The 22471-nt window shown below is 33.9% G+C and overlaps 1 protein-coding gene across 2 annotated transcripts in view; it reads right to left on the bottom strand.

Annotated features, from left to right (window-relative positions):
- Positions 1 to 22471, bottom strand: part of SOS1 (SOS Ras/Rac guanine nucleotide exchange factor 1) — a 152499-nt gene that overhangs the window by 37846 nt on the left and 92182 nt on the right. For both annotated transcript variants that reach the window (XM_036873665.1, XM_036873666.1), the window contains exons 7-10: positions 21774 to 21884; positions 21601 to 21699; positions 5201 to 5328; positions 3762 to 4417 (exon numbers count right to left, since the gene is read on the bottom strand). In XM_036873665.1, coding sequence (XP_036729560.1) covers positions 3762 to 4417; positions 5201 to 5328; positions 21601 to 21699; positions 21774 to 21884 — 994 coding nt within the window. The remainder of the gene's footprint in view (positions 1 to 3761; positions 4418 to 5200; positions 5329 to 21600; positions 21700 to 21773; positions 21885 to 22471) is intronic.

Here is a 22471-nt window from a genome sequence, read left to right as displayed (position 1 = left end):
TAAATTAGATCCCACATAAAACCCTGTTGCAATTCTTCTGAGCAACAGTTAAGCACCTTCTAATTCACCTAAATTTACAGAGCAAACACCACCAATAGACTGACTGGATTTTGTTAAAAACTAAAATTATAATGACCAACATCTAAATATAAACTAAAATCTATGCATTAAGATAGAAGTTATCTATAGTCAGAATTTATTACCTATTTCAATAAGAAAAAAAACAGTACTCTGACTATATCTTCATAGTAGACCTGTGTTTGCCCAGAAGTGAACAAGCTGTTTATATTACTGGCAATTCAAACCAAGCAAGTAATTCTCTTTATTTTTACTATTCAATATACATAATAAAAATTATATTCTAAAAATGAAAAAATTCATGAGTCAGTGTAACATGGTAGAAAGTATACTCTACTTCAAGAGTCAAGAAACCTAATTTCTAGTCCTCTTTCTGCAATTAACTGATATGATTTCTGGCAAATCACAAACTTCAGGGGCCTTGGGTTTTGGTCTATAAAGTGAAGGATTGATCATCTAAGATCTATAGCTCTGTTTCATAAATTACTGTTAAAACACGAGTGATCAAGCTGGTTGAAGCCACAATGAAGTCTGAATTAAGTAAGGTTAAACAAGTTTTCTGTTTTTTATGACAATGTCTCTGACCAACATATAATCTAAAAAATGTCTGGAAGTAGTGCTTATTAGTTTTTGGATTTTTCTCATTTATTACAGCCAATGTCTTTTATTATAATTCTATACAATGTAATAAAAATATGCAAGTTAAATTTTAGTTTTTGTTTCAGTGTAAGCCACAACTTGCACTGTAGGTTCTCTGATAAAATACCTATCAACCAACTGAACCAAAATTAAATAGAGCAGACCAACAGTTCTTTAAACAAATAGCTGATCTATTATCATTGTAGTGAGGACTAAGAGTCCATCTGAGCTGGAAAAGACCTTAAAAAATAGCTGCTTTCATGTTTTACAAGTTCATACATGGTCTATTAAAAACACATTCTATATTGCCAGTAATACATTCAGTCACAGACCTTACAGAAGTCAAATAAGCTAATAATTAATACTTATTGGTGTGTACGGTAAATCACAATTCATGAAAGCTGCTTACGGGTTTTAGTTACACTAGTAATATATTTATGATGTAAATTAAAATATTCAATTAAGCTTCAAAATAAGATAGAAAAGAAAAATGTCCAAAAACTTAGCTACAACACTTCTGAACCCAACAGTGGCTTTTTATTCCTCAAGAAATTAATGAAAGGAATTTTTAAAAAAACTTTAACATTTTAAAAAAGTAAAAAATCTTGTCAATTTAAATTTGAATACACCTAACTTAGCAAAGTTCTATAAATTAAGTGTTTTATATTAACTAGAAATAAAATCATTTAAGTTATTCTATTCAACAGCTAAAAATTAATATAAATGAGAGCAACTATCAAAAGTAACTAATAAAACACCATAGCAAAAGCACTGTCTCTACAGACATGGCTAGCATTGTGTACGTTAAGTAGAAAAGACTGCCAAGACTAAAGAAAAACTATCAAGCTATGCTTGTTCTAGTTTTGCTTGTTTTAAAGTGTCCTCATTCAAAAAATAAATAAAAGGCACAGTTCCCCGAAAAAAAAATGTTTAATTGTAGTTCTATAACTGCTTATTAATAATCATAAGTCAGTTCTGTGAAATAAAGCAAGCAGGAAAGAAAATTTTTATCATTAACAATAGGAGTTTTAAAGAAACAATTATATTAAAAATTTTGAAATTTGAAAATATTTTCCAAATCAAATACCACTGACTTGTGATAGTAAACACTAGTAAGTCTTCTTTAGCACCTGCCACTTGTATTGCTCTACAGAAAGAAAAAAAAAAAAGAGAACTTCTGCCTCACATAGATAAGAATCTAAGGATTAATTCTACTCTAAATAGTCTAAGAACCCAAAACAAAGGTACTTAAAATAAAACGATGAATAGTTTAGAATGCTTATGATAAAAAGTTCTGTGAATCTTCCAAGACACAAAAATCAGAATAACGTGGCAAGAAGAATAACCTGAACCTTTATAACCTTAAAAATTCCTTCAGAAGTAGCAAAGAAATAACTATTTTGCAACTACAAATTTCAGGTAATGAATAAAAACTTTTTTAAGCTGTATTCTAGATCTTAAAGAAGCTGATGGTCATCAACTAAATAGGTAGGTCATATTAATTACTGAAAATTGTACCTCTCAAAATAAGTTTCATATGTAAAAAAAGATGACAGAATAATCTATTTTTCATGCAGAATCCTCGGCAGCTTATTTAAATTTTCTGTACTTTTATTTTTTATTTTTGGGTCAGTAAAATGAATACACTGACTACAGAAGTTTCTAGGTGAAAAATCAATAGTAAAATTGGAATCCCAGAGTCTTCTTTCATTATATTCAACATGTTTCCATTACTGCCTGCTACTACCAAATGGTATACACTTAAAGAGCCCAAACTGCTTTTAAAATTAGCCTATGGAAAACACTATTATTTCACTACGGAAAAGACTAGCAAAAGAACTACCAAATTCAACTGGTGCCAGAATAGTTTCCAGAGAAAACTGAGAACCCATTTGAAGGATTTTAAAAACTGGAGAAATTTCCCCAGAAACACACATATCCTATAGATAGAAATATATTTAAGCAAAAAGTTTGGGGATGGAAGTTAACTTACACATTCAACTATTTAAGAATAGCACTTATAAGAGTTGTGTTTGATTTAATATGTCTTTGTAATAAAAGCATTCTTTGAAAATAAGTTTATATTTATAAAGACCTTTCACATATAATATTTCATTTATTCTTTCCAACAATATTCTAAGACAGCTGTTGTGACGTTGATTTTTGAGATGAAAACTAAGGTTCTAAAACCTTAAGGAACTGTGATAGAGTGAAGGTGTGAATCTAAATTCAGTGAGTGCTCTTTCCACAGTATTTTACAGTCGTCAAACTTCCTACTATGTAGGGAAGTTGAAGAACACTGGATTATCATTTGTTACTTTATTAGAAGAAATAAAATTACTTTAAAAAAATCGATCATTATATTTGTTCCTTACTCTCAAACACTATGTTTGATGCAGCCTATTTACAGACAAACATGTCTCAACCTCCTAGGAATCCTCCAAACTCCTATGTTTGTCTCTAAAAATTGCCCTGCTAAGGTGAAATTGTTTTCTAAATAACATCAGTTGTAAAAAGCAAAAAATACTGAAAACTTCAATGACTCCCAGGATTGCTAAATTTAATAAATTTTAGGAATGGAAATTAAGAAAAAGCAATGCTGTATATATAATGTACTACCGGCACAATTTTGATCATGGATATCAATTAGAATTTTTACTGATTTTATAATCTCAGTAATGAAAAAGAAACAAAAAAAGAGGTAAAGGAGTAAAAAGATTTTTAGACCCTAATGATGACTGATTTATCACTACTTTTAGTCTTGTTTCTGCCACTGGCTAACTGGGTAAATTTAGCCCAGTAACTTTATTTATAACGCTGGTTGCAAAGTTAAAAGTAACATATGTAAATGTGGTAGAAAGATTACAAAACTTCAAAGAAATATAAAGTGACGGTATTTTTAGTCAGAGGAAAATGAATTCTGATAATGCGGAGGTCTTTTGCTGTCAGTTTGCTTTCTATTTTAGGCATAATGACCTGTGCAGCAAAGAAAAATCAGCTTGAAGCAGGAGAATAAAAGTGACAGGCAAGTTCATACTTCTTACCTGCGTACATATGGTATGTGAGCCTCTCTATAAGTTTAATAACAGTTCCTGCTTTGATAATTGGAATTCCAGCTTTGGGCTGCACGTTCTCTTCAAATATGATATTTTCTTCAGAGTCAGGCTCTGCAAATCTATACACATCAGCACTGGGGAGCCTCATCTGCTCCTCCTTTTCTTCCTGGAGCATTGTCACGTCAAGCATCCTTTCCAGTGTACTCCGGTACTGTAAAGATATCAATGCTGCCATCCAATTGTTTTTCTCTTCAGCTGACTTGGCAGAAAATATAACGCTATTTTCATCTTTCAGAATTATTTCAAAAGCATGCTTGTACTCATTGGTGTCATCTTTGTCATTAATTTGTACCTTTCTCATAAAAAACTTTTCTTTAAGACGATATTCTGCATTGCTAGCACCAGGAAGTCTTGGCTGCCCATGATTTGATTTACAGCAAATCATTAAGCCATCAAAGAGAAATATGTGTCTCTCATGTTTGGCTCCTACACGTGTAAGAGTTCCTTCCATTATAAACTCATTGCAACACTGTCCAATGTCTTTTCCCTCCCAACCATCAATATTCTTCTGAATCTCGTTCATTTTCTTGATTGCTAGTTGTTTCCCCTTCATTTGCTGACTATAAAACCGACATGCAGATTCACTAGGATAAAGGAAAAAACATGGTTAGTACAAAGATGACAGGGACTCTATAATTCATGTAAATAAATGACAGTGCAAAAGTATATTTTAAAAAGTTGCACTGAGAAGGTTTTCACTATTTCTCCAAATACATTAGTGTTACAAAATTGCACAGTTTTGGAAACTAAAGCAACACAGTGGAGACATTTTTTTAGTGCTCTAAAAAGAACAACTATTGACAAAATTCTACCCTATAAAATTTAGCTACAGAATGATTATTTCTACCATGGCTATGAAATATTTAGAATGACAAGTATTAAAAAGTAGCCCAATATAGTGAAAAAAAAGAAAGATTAAAAAATTTATCTAGAAATGCTTAAGTAGATAATACCTAAAGCTAAAAACCATGTATATATTATAATTAGGAAACTGGAAGCATATTATCTGAATTAATGCCTTGAGTTACATAATCCCTAAAATAAAAGACACTACTAATTTTACTTTGACAGAACAATGATGTTGACATAAATCTACCCAATACATTTTGCTCTCTCTCTCCTTTAGCTTACCAGTTGACTCTCAGGAGGTCTTGTCTGGGAGTATGCAAGGAAAATGCACAAATATGAAAGGTTTTTCAAACAATAACAAATTCTCTTGGCTTTGATGTCACTTCCTCTGAAAGACCAAGCTTGTCACTAAAAGTATTTTCTTCATTGTTTACTTGAGGAGGGAACTGGGATCCCTGAATTTATACCACAATATTCAGGGTGAAAAGGAGGATTATAAAAAAAGTGAAAATATTCACCTCAGTCTTCGTTTTGCAAGGCTTTTAGAACATATTTTTTCCATACCACTCTGAACATTAAGCAAAGCTGTTATTGCTTGTTTCAAACATTCCTTGTCTTCTTGATCTTCACTCTTTTCTTCTAACTGCTGCAAAGTAGAAAGTGACAAATCTGAATTAGCAGAACAGTTCTAGCCAAAAAAAATAATAATCCCATTTTATTTAAGGATAAAGATAACATTGATTAACTCTTTCTACCACAATAAAAATTTTAAACCTGTCATAAAATATATTTTATTTATTTATTTATTTATTTGGCTGTGCCAGGCGTGCATGCGGGATCTTAGTCCCCCGACCAGGGCTCAAACCCGGGCCCCCCGCATTGGGAGCGTGGAGACTTAACCACTGGACCGCCAGGGGAGTCCCTATTATTCTTGTTAGAAGTCTTTTTCTTCCTTTATATTACTATCCATATCAACATGCAACCAAGTTTTCTACATTAAAAAAAACAAAAAATGTAGAAACAGTGTTAACCGATGTCACACCTGACAGGCAGTAATGTGCAGCTTCTCAGATAAATATTACTGAAAGGAAGTGAGGGACATAAATTATCTTTTTACTATCATAGGTCTTGGCACAGCAGTAGACACACAGATGAGATTTTTTTTGAAGTGTGTAATTTGGTCTTAGATTTCTGATTCCCACATTACGGCTGTAAGCAATGGAATGCCGAGGAAGATAAATATACAGAGAAGGATGCAATATAGTGGAGAGGAAGTTGAAGACACAAAACCTAAGATCAAAATTTGACTCTACTTTCTGTGTGACCTTGGGGCAAATTACTTGACTTATGAGCCCGCTTTTCCTATCTGTCAAATGAGGCTTATAAAACGCCTGCTTTGCCTATTTTATGGGATTGTTATTAAAAATGAAAGCACTTTTTGCCTATTTTATGGGGTTGTTATTAAAAATGAAAGCGCTTTGTAAATGGTAACATACAATATAGGTGTAAGTTGCTTTCCTTTGTAGTTCTACTACAGAATTAACATTGGTATCATGAAGAACTTTGTCAGTATTCACATGTTAAGATTTTGAGTAAAACTAGGAATATACATATTAGTGAAACTCAAGCACATTTTCAATTAGTGGCTAAAGATACCACATGTGCCAGACAGAGAGTCTGTACTTAACAAGAATTGAGTCATCAATAACTACTAATCATCAATGCAACTAGGTGGTGGTAATTCAAGCAAGCAATTAACTGAGGTATGAGTGACAGTAAGTGACAATAATTCAGTAACCTTATAAATCTCTTTGTGGCCACCAAAAAGGAAAAGTTAAGAAATAACGTTTATTAATAGAGCTTTCACGCAACATTTAAGAACACTTACTCTCTGTCATAAAGGAAAAAGACTTGAGAAATAAAACCATAAAAAATAGTAATTTATAAAGGTTTACTTTTCAAAGAGCTTCATTATCCATTAGTACTTTAAGAACTTTGTTCTTGGAGAGGTATCTCTTAAAGATTAACAATAAATTCCTTTTTTGCTTCAGCTGATACAGGTTATACACACACACACACAGACACACAGACACAGACACACACACACACACACATACGTGTGTACTGATGACCTATGAAAAGTAAACATATTCTTACTCAATGCTCCAGACAATTTTTATAAAAATAATTTGCTTAAAATATCTTAATGCTCAAATATTCCAGAAGTAATAAATATATTGTAATACCTATTTAACAATCAGGTTTTATTATTCAGATTTCTTATATCCATTATTTATAACTCACTGAGGCATAATCTGTACTCTTTAGAAAAATATCCAGTCTCATTTGTGTTAAGTAAAACAAAAATCTATTCACATAATTTCCAACAAAAAAGGGCTGGGGGAGGTAGACAGTTGCTAAAGGATAAGAGACTTAAAAATAGCTACCTTACAAAAAATATGCAAATACCTTTTACTCATAGTATTTCTCTTCACCATGGCCAGCTAGATTAAAGAAAGCCAATGGCCAAGTGTTCATAAAGAAAGATACTAGGTTTTTACTTAACGGATATTAATGGTAGGCTGAAGGCTGGACTCTGGGTAATCTCTAAAAGTATCGTCCATCTCTATGATTCCAAAGTATTTACCTCTCATATGGCAGAATTTTTGGAGACAAATAAAATATTACCATAAACTTTATCAAGTTTAGGCTTCAAAGGCAGCAGATAATCTAACACTGAAAGCAATATTCAGTAAGAAAGGGCAAAATTCTAGATGGTTTAATAAAAGTACCACTAAAGAGTAAACTACTTCACTGAGTTGTTTCAGAATTTAATCACTCAATATTCAAGTCAATATGATACAAAGCAAAAAAAAGAGTTGACACTAACAACAGAATATTATTGAGTCCTTTATATTCTATCCTTTGATATTTTTAATATTATTAATTCAGGCAAACATACCTAAAGTCATACAAAACACACAATTCTAACACATAAAAAGAACTCTGAAAGTAACAAATCCATTTAGAGATGCATTTGATTTTCTATTCTAAAGATGTTTCAAGTTTCTGGGTCATTTATCTATCATTAACTATAGCATTTCACATACAGAATATACTGGTATCTCAAAAATATTTTTAATATATTTTAAAAGCACAAACCCAAAGTCTATTTTAAAAACCATAAAACTTTACTGATGAAATAATTTTTAAATGTAATATTTACCTTCACAGCATTAGTCAAGCATCTAAAACAAATTTCAATGTAATAAATGACCTTCCTTATAAGCATTCTTTGCTTCTTTTACTTAACATAGCTGATTTAAACTGGGCATTGGTGCAGAATAATTCAAGCTAACCACCATCAAAGAGGTGGCTTATTGTTGCTACAGAAACAAAGCAATGGCAATTAGTATGTAAATGAGACTCCACAAAGCAGCATCCTCTTGTTACCAAAGTGATATTCAATACCATGCTTTTCATGGGTGCCTATTTAATAACATTATGTAACAGCAACAATTTAATTTTACAAATGCTGTTTACTAAATAGTTTAAAAAATTATCAAGTCCTGATATTACATTGCCGTATATGAGAATGTATTTAAACTTACCCAGAGCATTATATTCTAAAGCACAATGGTAAATCATACGATCTATAGAGATGATAAAATTTACATTTTCAAAAGAAAGGAGCCACTTTTACCAGTAATTTTTTGTTTTTTTTTGGGGGGGGTCCTTTCGAAATAAGTAGAAGGGGCAGTAGTCAATATGGTATATTGCATGCCCAAAGGAAACCCTGAGAGATAAATAGTATTAAATTTAAGAAGCTTTACACTGGAAAAAGATAGGAGACAAATAAAACTCAAGATTGGTTTACACATAGAAAAATAAAGTGTTGTACCTGATGCAATTTATATGAGTTCAACTAATTCACAAACCTATAATGGCTCCTCTCTTTAAAAACAAACTTGAATCCATATGTTTTTATTTCTAGAAATTAGTTTTCTCCAACAAGAAATACTATAGATTAAAGGAACTGCCATTTAGTTTATGATGGAGGCAGGCAGGACCAGAACCCAGGATTCCCAACTCTCAGTCCTTTTCAATATACTACCCAAAGAACTGAAATGACCTGAAATACTTGTTTAGAAAATATTCACCAAATAAAACCTATTCCATTCAAATAGGTAAATTGCAATGCACAAGGATGACAAAATATATAATCAAGAGACATAGTATAACTAAATCGCTGTGCTGAACACCTGAAACTTATACAATATTGTAAATCAACTGACTTCAATTAAAAAAAATTAAAAAAAAGAAATATACACTATAATTGTCTAAGATTTGGAACATAAAAATAAAGATTTATCTTTATCTTAAATATTGTGTACATATATAAGAGTTCATTCATCACAAAATGTGAGAACACAAGCAAAGATAGGAATCATGAAGTAAATTTCATAACTAGTTCCTTCCTTTCCCCCAAATGTTATTTTTTGAGTTAAAGTGATTTCATATATGCAGATAATTCTCCTACAATATATAAAATTTCAACCAGTATGTGATGTTAATGATATTAACAGAATTCGATCTTCTTTTACTTAACCCTTATTTTCCCCCAAGACAAGCAAGGAGATGACCATTACCAAGGTGGTATATAATACATGAAATAAATAGTATAACACTATAAATAATCCATAATTGTAATTGAAATGAAAAAATATCTTTATTAAATTAGCCAATGGTTGAAAATATAAAAGTGAAATCTTAAAATATAAACTATAACCTGACTTACAGTTCACTATTAGGAAATAAAAGCAAAATTCTCTAAGTTTTTGAGGAAAGTCACAAGTTTTATTGAGATAATTAAATGGTCTTTTGTACACTTTTAGAAACTATTTAGAATATTAATAGTAGCTGAATGAAACTCAAAAGGGCAGATCTACAGGGGAAGCCAGTGAAGTTCCAATCAGAATTAATTTAACAAATATTTAATTAACCATACATTATTTATAAGTAATGAAAATATGACGGTGAGCAAGCCAAATCTGGTCACTGCTGTTAGAGCTTAGAGTGTAAAAGAGAAGACAGATGAATGACAAAGTGCTATAATGGGGAAAATATAGGACACTCTGGAAATACACAGCAAGGGCCCCTGACATTATAAAGGGAGAGATGATAGCAAGGAAGGCTTCCAGAAGGAAATGACTGTAAGGTTTGAAGGATAAGAATGGTTTAGCTATGGGGAAACAGAGGTACAAAAAATGTATTAGGAAGAAGAAACAGCATGTGTAATCAAAGAGTTATTCAGTACCAAGGCTGAGAGAAACTGGCTGAAGAGTAGAACCTGGTGGCTGGGAAGGATGGGTGTGGGGAGAGGTGAGGAGTCAAGATGTTGGAGAAGTCAACAGGGACCAAGTCAGGACTGCAAGCCTTATTAGGAACTTGAACATTAACCTGGGTCGATGTGGAGCCATTAAGGGTTTTAAGCTAGTGACTAATGTGATCAAATTTGCATTTTAGAAAGATGGCTTTGGTTTGGTTACCCAGGAAACAGCAAATGGGGGGTGGGGGGGGTGAGGATGGGAAAGGCAAGACTGAAGGGAGATGAGATGATCATGGCCCTCATAGAGCACTGAGAGGAAATGAACAGAAGATGAATCCAAAAGAAGATCCTTTTCAAGAATGAAAAGGACTTACTTGGTGACAAAGTGGATGGGATGTGGAGAATGACAGAGAAGAGAATGACAGAGAAGAGTTGAGGACTTCCAGGTTTCTATTCTGAGTAACCAGATGGATAGTAGGACCGCTTCACTGAGTGAATGAGTGCAGAAAGAGTAGCTTTGCTGGGAAAGATAAGGAGTTTTCAAGAAAGTGAACTTGATTTGTTTACCCAATAAAGAAGCAGAGTTGTTCAAAAGATAGTTGGACAATAAACAGTCTACATTTCCCCATTTCCTTTTTCATACCCCTATCTTCGTTGAATCTCTTTAATCCTATTGAGACCAGCAAAATTCCTGATTTTCTTCATGCTGCTAAAAGTAACCTCGGGTGTGACAGGTTTCTTACCTGATAGCAAAGGGGTCACTGCTTTTCTAGATAAACTTCATGAGTAAATGACAGGACGGGAGTAGGGGAGGAGAAGGGTGTGATAGGGTTCAGGACACACTACTCCCCAATTTGGCACCTTGGCATACTGAATATTTTAAGTTGAAGGAGTTTGAGAAAACAGCAGGAGGGAGGGAGAAGGTCAGTGACCTCCCTGGTTCTGTTTTCTCAAGTTCCTTCAGTTTAAAATACTCAACATGCCAAGGTTCCTGTGTCATGTAAAACTTACATTAAATAAATCTGTATGCTTTTCTCCTGTTCATCTTTGTCAGTTTCCTTTTCAGACCCAGCCAGAGACTCTAAGAGGGTTGAGGAAAAAACTTTCTCCCCTACAGGTGCTTGGGAGCGGAAATAATTTGAAAACGAATAAACAAACAAAAAAAGCATATTTTAATAGAGAACACTGCGGCATGTAAATTATATCTCAATAAAGCTGTTTTTTTAAAAAAAGTAATAATTTAATGTTTTTAGCTAAATATCTGCTCTTCAACTTTCTGTATACTGTACGTATCAGAGTAGAGTATCTTCTCTCTTAAAATGGGCTTTTAATGGTTTTAGCAATCAGACTGATGGTAAGTTCAATTTCTAGTCTGAAATGTATAATTACCAAAGAAATCATATGACAAGATTTTTTGGTTTTAAAAAGTAAATGGCATCATTAAAAAATTTACAGCAATACCTTATCTACTAAGATTTCAAATATTGATTTTAAAAATATTCGACCAAGAGAAGGGAAAACAAAAAACATTTATTGTCGATTCAGTGAGTTTAAAGTTTGTAATTAAAAAAAATGTTTTTTAATACTAGCTGAAGTTTATAGTTATTTCATATAGTTTTATTTGGGGTTTCTTAAATTAATTAAAATGGGTATTTATAATTTTTATTATAAAAATTGACAAAATACTTAAAAGTAGAGAGAATAAAATGATGAATAGTCATATACTTCACCCATATTTGGCAGTTTAAGATTTTGGTAAATTGGCTTTATCCATTCTCTTTTGTCTTTCTTTGCTATCCAGACAAGTGGAAAATTGCAATTAATATAAACATTTAAATATATATAATAGGAATTAAAACTGTCTATGAAAAAGTTTTTCAGTATATATGATCAAAAGAATGATAGAGACAGGGGCTTCCCTGGTGGTGCAGTGGTTAAGAATCCGCCTGCCAATGCAGGGGACATGGGTTCGAGCCCTGGTCTGGGAAGATCCCGCGAGCCACAACTACTGAAGCCCGTGCGCCTAGAGCCCATGCTCCGCAACAAGAGAAGCCACCGCAGTGAGAAGCCCGCGCACTGCAATGAAGAGTAGCCCCCGCTCGCCGCAACTAGAGAAAGCCCACACACGGCAACGAAGACCCAATGCTGCCAAAAATAAAATAATAAATAAATAAATTTATGAAAAAAAGGAATGATAGAGACAGATAATGATAAAAGTATTATTTACTATTATCTATTAATTACCAGTTAAATATTAGAGTATTAGAAATTCTGAAAACTTATATTTTTTAAGATTTTTTTTTAATATGGACCATTTTTTAAAGTCTTTATTGAATTTGTTATAGTACTGCTTCTGTTTTGTTTTTTTGGCTGCGAGGCATGTGGGATCTTAGCCCCCTGACCAGGGATCGAACCTGCACCCCCTGCCATGGAAGGCAAAGTCTTAACCACTGGACCAGCAGGGAAGTCCCTGAAAACTTTTTAAAATAGAGAAGCACTTAATGAAAGAAAAGATCTTACACCTTAAAAAAAGAAAGAAAAAAAAAAGAAGAAAGAAACTGCACTATAACTGAAAGGCCAAAATGCTGGTGAATAACGTTACCAAGCTCCTTTCATTGTGACTTAGAATCACTTTTTTACAGTAAGGCCAAATTTATTTTTATTTTTAGCTTTTTAAAGAAAAGGAGAGAGTCTGGTGAATTTCCAGCTAAAAAAGGGGAAAAAAAATTGAATACTACAATGTTTATTTGATGAAGAAGTCATAACACAATAGCAAAAAAAGTAAAACAGGGAAATATGTTTCTAAGTATCACTATTATGTTTTCAGATTGTAACAATCCTAGATAATTGTAAAAAGTTTTTAGAGTTCCTGCTAATTGGATTAAATTTGTGTACTGTTTCTGTATGGGAATATTTTAAGCTCAAGCATGTCATCTAGGGGAGGAAAAAGATAAAGGATGATCTAAGAGTAAGTAAAGCAATTAAAAAAATAATCAATGCAACCGATTTTTAAACATGCCCAATATTCAAACTGTATTTTAAACAGGATCCAGCTACTCATATCTTTAAATCTATTAGAATACATTTTCTAACATTAGCAGCTCTCTTGCCTACCTGTGGAATGTGAGTTGCAGCCCTTCACTGTATCCCCTTCCTACTGTTACAGACAGCAAAGCCATAACAAATACTGAAGAAGAGCTATAAAAATGCAAGAACTTCCAGTAATGGTGGTGAAGTGAAGAAGTCTTGAGAACCCTCTGTAGATAACAATTATTCAATCTAAACAAGATATTAAAAATATTTATAGGCACTGGAAAACATCTGAAAAAAAGCATAAGCCAGAAATACGATTGCTCTTGAAAAGCTGCAACTAGAAAGTGTACACTTGTGGGATTAGGGCTTTCTCCAACCTCCCATGATGACAGTGAGGAAGAAGGAGAGGAGAAGAGGAGCTTTACAGACTAGAGATGAAAGAGAGCAGAATTTAAGAGGAAACTGAAGGGGGAAATATGGAAGTGAATGAACTGCAGAAGGGTTGAGACACAAAATCTGAGAATAAACTCTACCCAAATGCCTGGTTGACTCCTAAACTCTGCATGCATGAAAAGACCCCAGGGAGTCTAGCAAAAGAGTAGGCAGAGACCAAAGAGGAATCTACTCTTGAAAGACAGAGCTATAATGGATAAGTTCTGCTTTTCTTAAACTGAGTTTATTCCCCCCAACTGTACATAGCTCAGAGAGCAGAAAGCGGAAGACTTACTGGTTTAAGGTGCCAGGGAATAGAGCCTGAGGCTGGCAGAGTGGCTGGAAATTAAGGGAGAATCTCCAGATGTAAGGGAACCAGAGACGGTGCCCCCAAATTTGAACACTATCTCTGCCCAAACATTTAGTCTGTCAAATCATACATGTATAAGGAAGACGGGAAAGAGTCAAGCTAAAAAAGCAGCGTATGGAAATCCTAAAAAGTGATACAGAGATATTAGCTGCTGCACAACACAGAAGAGACAAATTTGCAGCTGAGTCCAGAAAAGTTAACTGTCTACTACTAGAGTAAAAACCCAACAATCCAAAACAAAACAAAAACCAAAACCCACAAAGGGAACCCCAGCAATCCTCAACACAACAGAATCCAGAGTTGTTAACTAGCAAAAATACTGGGAAAATGTGACCCATATTTGAGGAAAATAACCCAGTTAATAGAAACTGACTCCAAGCGGCCCAGATGGGGGGTTTAGGAAAGACTTCAAAGTAGCTTTTGTGATCATATTCAAAGAATCCAAGGAAAACATGGTCTTATTGAGTGGACAGATAGGGAGTCTCTGGAAACTATAAAACAAAGTCCAAATGGAAATTCTAGAGTAAGTATAATAACTAACAATTCTATTGACAGATCAATAGAAATTACCACTCTGAAGAACAAAGATTTAAGAAAAATGAACGGTCTCAGAGATCTGTGGGACAAAAATAAAGTAGTTCTACATACATGTAATTGGAGTTCCAGAAAGAGGAAATGAGAAAAAAATGGCAGAAAATGCAGTAATGTAAAAGCAAGTTAAAATCTGAAAGGTGAAACGAGTTTGAAACTTTAAACAGGAAATCAACCCTAAAAAAATGTTAGGATAATCTCATTTATGGAATAAAATACCTTTCAAAACCATCTCTCTTTTCTTATCAGAGAAAAAAAATCACCAAAACTATGAATGTTCCTCACAGCAGTTTAGTTGGTTTAAAATTTTAAAGCTGGAGTAATATGTTAGTCAGCTATTTGTTTATAATGGCTCCTGAATTATACTATTCTATGTTTAACTTTAGGCATTCAACATCTGTGGTCAGATATACCACTTAGCTCACTGCTTTGAGCCCATGGTTTCTGGAAAAGAATTTCTAAATTTAGAAAGCTAGTTCAAAGGAATGGAAGCTAGACAGACCTCTTCTGGACTTATTTTTATGATACTCAGAGAGAAGCTATGTTTTCTAAATCTCCTCTTATTGCTGGTATTAAGCATCAGCTCATGGGCAGTATAAAAAAATGGTCTGAAGCATACAGCAATTAAACCAGATGCAGAACATGAAAAAAGTAGATAAAAAATTATCTAGAGTAGAAGATGTTTGATACTTGTCCAGCTCCCAAACTGAAAAAGCAACAAACCAAAGCCATTAACAAATGCATACAAGATACCTGTAGTAGGGGTCTGCAGAGCATATTTCTTTACAAAGAGTTTCTGGTGCACTATGTGAAGGCCACTAGTGGGTGTTTAAAGTGAGTGATGTAGCACAATTTATATCTGCCTTTTCCAATTTGTTTTATATACTGAAAAAAAAAACTACTCTGGGAGGAAAAATGTCTCCTACTTTTAACATTTCTCAGTTCTTGAGCCTAAGTTTTCCACTCACTGCACCATTCAGTTCTAAGTTCTTATCTGTAACCCTTTCCCACAGTTCTGTACTTAAGCATTTGGGGCTACAATTTTGGCAATATTTATGATGCTAAGGGGAAATGTTAAGGACTATTCTTCAAGTCAGTCAGTACACAAAAATCTAGGAATATTAGAAAATTTAATGTTAAATTTTAACATATAGCAAGTGTCTAACCATGTGAACATTCAGATTAAAGTCTTTAGTGTCTCTTATTTTCTAAAGTAAAGCTTGTGATCAAGTGTGCAGTATGCTTGCACTGCACTGTTATAACGAATTAACATCCACTAAATTATTTACTATTCCACTGGTTCTTAATTTAATCTTACCTAAAAACAGAGGGTTGTTGTGACGTGTTAAAATTAAACCTGGACATGTTTCTCTCAATTATTTTCCTAATCTCGTATGTTTTATTATCAATGAAACCTAAGAAAGGTATGGAGGTTTTAAGTGTTAAATTTTCTATTATTTTTTCATTTAAGGGAAAGCATACATGATAACCCCAACCTCAGTTATGTACATTTAGTCTTATTCAGAAGATTGTTAGTAATTTTGAATTCCCATGAGTTTTTAGCTGCTTATAATCCATCTATTTGAAAAATACTGCAATTGTTGGCTTTTCACTAGATTTTTGCTGGACTGAAATTAAATGTTAAAATCTAAGATCAGGAGGAAATGATTAATTGGCCCATGCAAAAAATATATTTTTATGCGTTTAAGAAAGCCAATATACACTGGAGAATCAGAAAAACAAAAATGAATTTAATTTTTATAGTATACCAAAAACTAACTGTAATGGGTTGAATTGTGTTCCCCAAAAAAGTTCTACACATGGTACCTGTGAATATAATCTTATTTGAAAATTGGGTCTTGGGTTTCCCTGGTGGCACAGTGGTTGAGAGTCCGCCTGCCAATGCAGGGGACACGGGTTCAAGCCCTGGTCCGGGAGGATCCCACATGCCGCAGAGCAACTAAGCCCGTGCACCACAACTACCGAGCCTGTGCTCTAGAGCCCACAAGCCACAACTACTGAGCACGTGTGCCACAACTACTGAAGCCCGCGTGCATAGAGCCCGTACTCCACAACAAGAGAAGCCACTGCAATGAGAAGCCTGCACACCGCAACGAAGAGTAGCCCCCACTCGCCACAACTGGAGAAAGCCTGTGCGCAGCAACGAAGACCCAATGCAGCCAAAAATAAATAAATTAAATAAATTAAAAAAAAAAAAGAAAATTGGGTCTTTGCAGATATAATCAAGTTGAGATGAGGTCACACTGGATTAGGGTGGGTCCTACATCCACTGACTTGGCATTTTATGAGAGAGGAAAGAGATTTGGATGCAGAGGTAACAGAGAAGAATGTGAAGATATGAAGAAAGTGATGTGAAGATGGAGGCAAAGATTGAAGTGAAGGCATTTATAAGCCAAGGAATGCCAAGGATTGCTGGGATACACCAGAAGCCAAGAAAAGGCAGTAAGGGTTCTTCCCTAGAGACTTTAGAAAGAGTATGGCCCTGCCAACACCCTAATTTTGGACTTTTTGTCTCCAGAACTGTGCAAGAATAAATTTCTGTTGTTTTTAAGCCACTCAGTCTGTGGTGCTTTGCTCTAGCAGCCCTCGGAAACTAACACACTAATGCACAAATAACAATATAGATTTGAACCTGATTTTTTAAATTGAGGGAGACTTACTTTCCCCTAGGTTATATGTACCCAGCATATTGGAAAGAGAATAGGTAAATTTCTAGGAAACTGATTGGCTCAAAATCACCCTGGATGACTTTTTTCTAACATTTGTCTGAGTATACCTTAAGAGGATAAAATAATATATCTAAAGAACAAAGAAAAAGTTAACATTTTTGCTGAACTGAACAATGTACTGATTTGGTAACCTTCAAAATACTGGTCAACATATTTACTTAGCCCCAAGAAACAACTCTAAATTGGTTTAATAAAGCAAATTAAACTTCACATAGGAAAATCACATTACTGGAATAATGAGGTTTTCAAAAGGACACAAAGGAAGTTTTTTTGGTTTTTTTTTAACTTCATAAAAATTAACTTTAATGTGAAAAAAATTAATCAAAGGTTCCAAAGACTTGATTGCGAACTAACTTGCTGGGGGGGTGAGGAAGGGGGGGGGGAAAGTATTTCTTTTTTCCAGTTTCAGTGGCATTAAAGTCATACTATTAATAACTAAACTTTTATTTTCTGAATTTGTAAAGTTGAAGGCATTCTAAGTTTCCAAAGTAAATGTAATTATATACAATTTACAGTTAAACTATTCCTACAAATATAAAACATTTATAGGAATCGTAAGGAAAACTTACTTTATTTTTGCTATTCATTTTTTAACAAGCATTTATGGAATGTCTAAGTGCCAAACACTAATAGGCATGAGAATTCAAAGATACACAGGGCTCAGTTCCATTCTTTATGGAGTATACAGTCTAATGACAAGGTAGACAGTAAAAATGGGACATGTTCTATAAAGAGATACGAAGAGAATAAAGGAGCTTAGTCAAAGGATCAGCCTAGGAAACCAAGGGAAACTTGACGGAGAACCAACATTTGAACAAACTCTTTGACAAGCAGGAATTTTTCAGATGAAAGGGGAAGGTAGAAATAGAAGAGAAATTCCAGGAAAATAGAAAAAAAGAAAGCTATGGAATCCTGAACAGATTTGACACATCCAGAGTTGCTTGGAAATTTTTTATGGCTAAAGCATAAGGTAAGTAACATCAAGTATTGAGAGACGAGGCTGGAGAGAGGCTAAAGAATTTAGACTTTTGTGTCCCACTTCACAGGGCACCAACTGCACTTTTTAAACTGGGAGTTCCATGAGACACAAAGACCATATAGGAAACTGCTACAGTAACCCAGGAAAGACATGCTGAGGGTCTGGACTAAGGCAGTGTCAGTGGAATGGGAGAACAGACTGGATTCCAGAATCATTTCTGGAATCAAATCATGATGCTCTGCTAATAAGGGACAGAGAAGAATCAAAGATGGTACTGAGGCTTCTGGTGAAGGGATCTGAGGTGATCAACAAAGAAATGGAATATAAATTTGGGCAGGCAGGAGAAGTGGGGAAGTGGTGAAAGATGAAGGTAGTAAAATGTTAGTTTAAGATATATGCAAGACAAGAAGAAAATTTTCTAGTAATGACAATACTCAGTCTTTGTATTTTTTTACTGCATATGAAGTACTTTTACATACATTCTCTTGGTTGACAGAACAACCCAGTAAGATAAGAGCATTTCACAGATAAGAAAACCAGAGCTCAGAAGGTGAGGTGACTTGTTACAGGCTACTCAGCTAGCAGGCTACCAGGCTAGAGTCAGAAAAAAAAATCACAGTCCTATCTAGTCTTTCAAAAGCCACTCCATGCCATAGATAAATTATGGTTAGTTTCCAATTGTCATTGGTGTCTTAGCATTTTGCTGCTTCCCACTGAGCTGATTTTATTTAATCATTGTTGAGTCCAGAATCACCTAGTCCACACTGGCACTTGAAGTTATGACAATACCCAGAGGAAAAAAATTTAGTTAGTGAGAATCACATTACTGGAAAAAATCTTAGACCATTAAGTGTTAGGTCTTTCAGTTCTTCTGATGGAGGAATTCTATGATAAGTTCCCAAAGTAACCTCCAGAAATAATTACAGTTTCAAAGGGTTCCATGGTCTAATTAATTTGGGAATTAATTGCTTTAGATTGCTTTATTGCACAATTTCACAAAGCCTTTAATATTCTAATGTACACTGAAAATTTCTAGGAGTATAATTAGGGATACAGTGTTCCCCAAACGTATTTGACCACTGAACATTTCTCCCAAACCTTTTTTTCTTTATGGCTGCACTGCATGGCTTGTGGGATCTTAGTTCCCCGGCCAGGGATTGAAGCCAGGCCCTCGGCAGTGAGAGCATGGAGTCCTAACCATTGGACCACCAGGGAATTCCTTCCCCCAAGCTTTTAATTTAGAGTATCTTATGGGACTAGCATTCTATAGAATACACTTTGAAATACTGCTCAATAAAACTATTTAAGCAACATACCAACAAATACAAATTAAAGATAATAAATACAAACAGTACATTAGTGCTGAGGGAATGCAGAATAAAAAGGAGGGATGACAATTTGTGGAAGTAATTGGGCAGTTTCCTGCCCAATATACTATTAATTTTGCAATGAAATTTAGGCAGTAATATGAACTAGGAACACATGTGCTTACCAGTAGAAATCTTTTAAATTGCTGATTGATGCAATAATAAAATAAAAATTTGAGGGACTTCCCTGGTGGTGCAGTAGTTAAGAATCCGCCTGCCAATGTGGGGGACACGGGTTCGAGCCTTGGTCCGGGAAGATCCCACATGCCGTGGAGCAACTAAGCTCGAGTGCCACAACTACTGAGCCTGCGCTCTAGAGCCCATGAGACACAACTACTGAGCCCGCGTGCTGCAACTACTGAAGCCCACACGCCTAGAGCCCATGCTCTGCAACAAGAGAAGCCACTCAATAAGAAGCCTGCGTGCGGCAACAAAGAGTAGCCCCCGCTCGCCACAACTAGAGAAAGCCTGAGCACAGCAACGAAGACCCAACACAGCCAAAAATAAATAAATAAATTTAATTAAAAAAAGTTTTATTACCATAACTTATAATTTTAAAAAATTTAATTGCCTATACTTGGGGGATTAATTTCTCTTATACTATTAAGATGGTTAGGTTTTATAGCCTTCTGAAACTTCATCAAATCTTCTTGTTCTTACTTATTAATTAATGACTGCTTCAAGGTTTCATATGGCCTTTAATCCATCAGAATTTCATTGTAGTCTCAGGTAAAAATCTCATTATTACAGATAGATTCCATTATGAGGAAGGGATCTATATAATAAACTTGTTTGCAAATATCCCATTCTGAGGTTATGATTTGTCATAATGAATTTTTGTAAAGAATGATTTACACACCAAATGCTTCCTCTTGATTATCCTCTTAAAATAATCATCCTATATTACCGAAGACCATAAGTGGTATTCTGTTTGCAGCCTAGAACAGAGCTAAGAGCTCCATAATTCTGCCTGGTGATCAAGTCCTTTAACTTCCTTAGTCCTTTCCTACTTCAAACATTCCTACTTAACAAATCTAACTGAACTCCAAATTACTACAATGTAGAGAGACCTGGGAAAATGGAAGGAAAATGTAAGAATCTGAGTTCCTCCAGTTTACTAAATTCAGGCTTTCTATTCATTCATTGATTCATTACAGAGAGCCTTCATGTACTCCTGCAAACTATAAATCTGATTTCTAATAATACATGCTTCATAACAAAATCATGATATTAAATAGAATTTTTCTTTAATAAAACATTCTTTTAAAAGCTAAAGAAATAATAATAGTATTAATGCATGTCTCATTTTGTATTTATGGGGTTAGTTCATTAAATAGAATATCTTTATTATCTCATTCATTATTTAAAATTTTTGAAAAAAATTTGATGTTTTTTTAGGACATATTATCCATAATCCAAAGCAGACATCATTAGATACATAAGATATTTAAAAGTAAACCACCTGGAGCTACACTATTGAATAATAATTTATACAGACTAAGGTTCCCTTTTCCCTAGTTAATTTCAGTGCATAATAGGAAAAGAGGGAAAAAAAGCAGAACCTTTTCTTTTTGGTGCTTTTTAAATTGAGTATTTTAATCAAATGGGAAATTTTTACTAGGATTACTATAGTTCACTGCTTCTAAAGTAACAGTAAGCAGTTCTATAGACGTAGTTGCAAACTTAAGCTACGAAAATTAGGTGATTAATCTTCTCCATTACTTTGGCGTTATCCCCACACTGGTTCCTTATGTAAGTCCCTGAATCTGCTGAGGTCCCAAAATGGAGACTTGGATGCATAAATACAAGGTTGTTTCCAAACATTCGACCATGTAAACAAAAAGTAAGGGCACAAGAAAAAAATATCTGATGATTGCTTTAAAATTCACTATTGAAACTGGAGAAAATATGCCACTCTTCTGTAGATTCATTTACATTTGCTTCTTAACTAGAAAAAGAAAATAGATACAGACATGTTCATGAGCGCTCACATAATGATTCACAAATGAATTGGTAAAAAACTGTAACACACTTGAATATTTTATAAGTAAAAGAAAGTTTTCTTACCTTCAGAAGTTCAAAGTAATGTAGACAGTGGTAAACAGGGGCTAGAAGTAGCCTGGGTAAAACATACTGAACAGCTTCTTTGAAACCTTCGCCTATTGACTAGAAAACAAAGTGATTTAATTTTTAAGTTTACTTTTCAGACATCATATATCTTGATCTAAAAACTACTATACCTGCAAATAGAGTGCCGCTCCAGGCTTTGATAACTGACTAAGGAAACGATCATGAAAACCAGGTCGTAAAATATCTCGAGCATATGATTCATATGGATCAAATGCCAGTTCCTTAGAAAATAAAGAAGGCAAAACATAAATAATCTTTCTCCAAGGTAAAGTATAAATGACCTACCACCATAAACACAAAAAGATTAAATTATGGGCACATCTATGCCTGCACAATTATATATTTCTTTTAAAGCCTCTAAACACAATTACATTGCTATTAATTTTAACAGAATAAACCTAATATTCTCAATTAAGAAAGTAAATCAATTCTTTCTGATGAATAATGGGATTCTTATATGTTATGACACCTCTCATGAAAGGGTTCTAGTAGAGTATCATCAACAAACATAGTCAAAAGAATGGGGGGATTTTTAGACCTGGAAAACTAAGTGTAGCCTGAATAATAAAGAACATAGATATCCACAACCAGGTAAAGTATAAACATTTAGAATATTGGTGCCAGACATTTATTTTCTCATGGTTATTTCTTGTTTATAGACTTACTTACACATTCTGCAAGCCAGAGGTAATTGTTTATATCATCTAAAATTCATTGGCACATTTTTCACAAAACAATTAAATAACAATTTAATCCAAATTGCCAAAAAATTTTACCATCATCAATCATTAATAAACTAAACAATTCT

The sequence above is a fragment of the Balaenoptera musculus genome, chromosome 13, assembly GCF_009873245.2.
Source record: "Balaenoptera musculus isolate JJ_BM4_2016_0621 chromosome 13, mBalMus1.pri.v3, whole genome shotgun sequence".
Classification (NCBI taxonomy): Eukaryota; Metazoa; Chordata; class Mammalia; order Artiodactyla; family Balaenopteridae; genus Balaenoptera; species Balaenoptera musculus.
The sequence above is the reverse complement of the archived record's forward strand: the minus strand, read 5'-3'. Positions and strand labels throughout refer to the sequence as shown.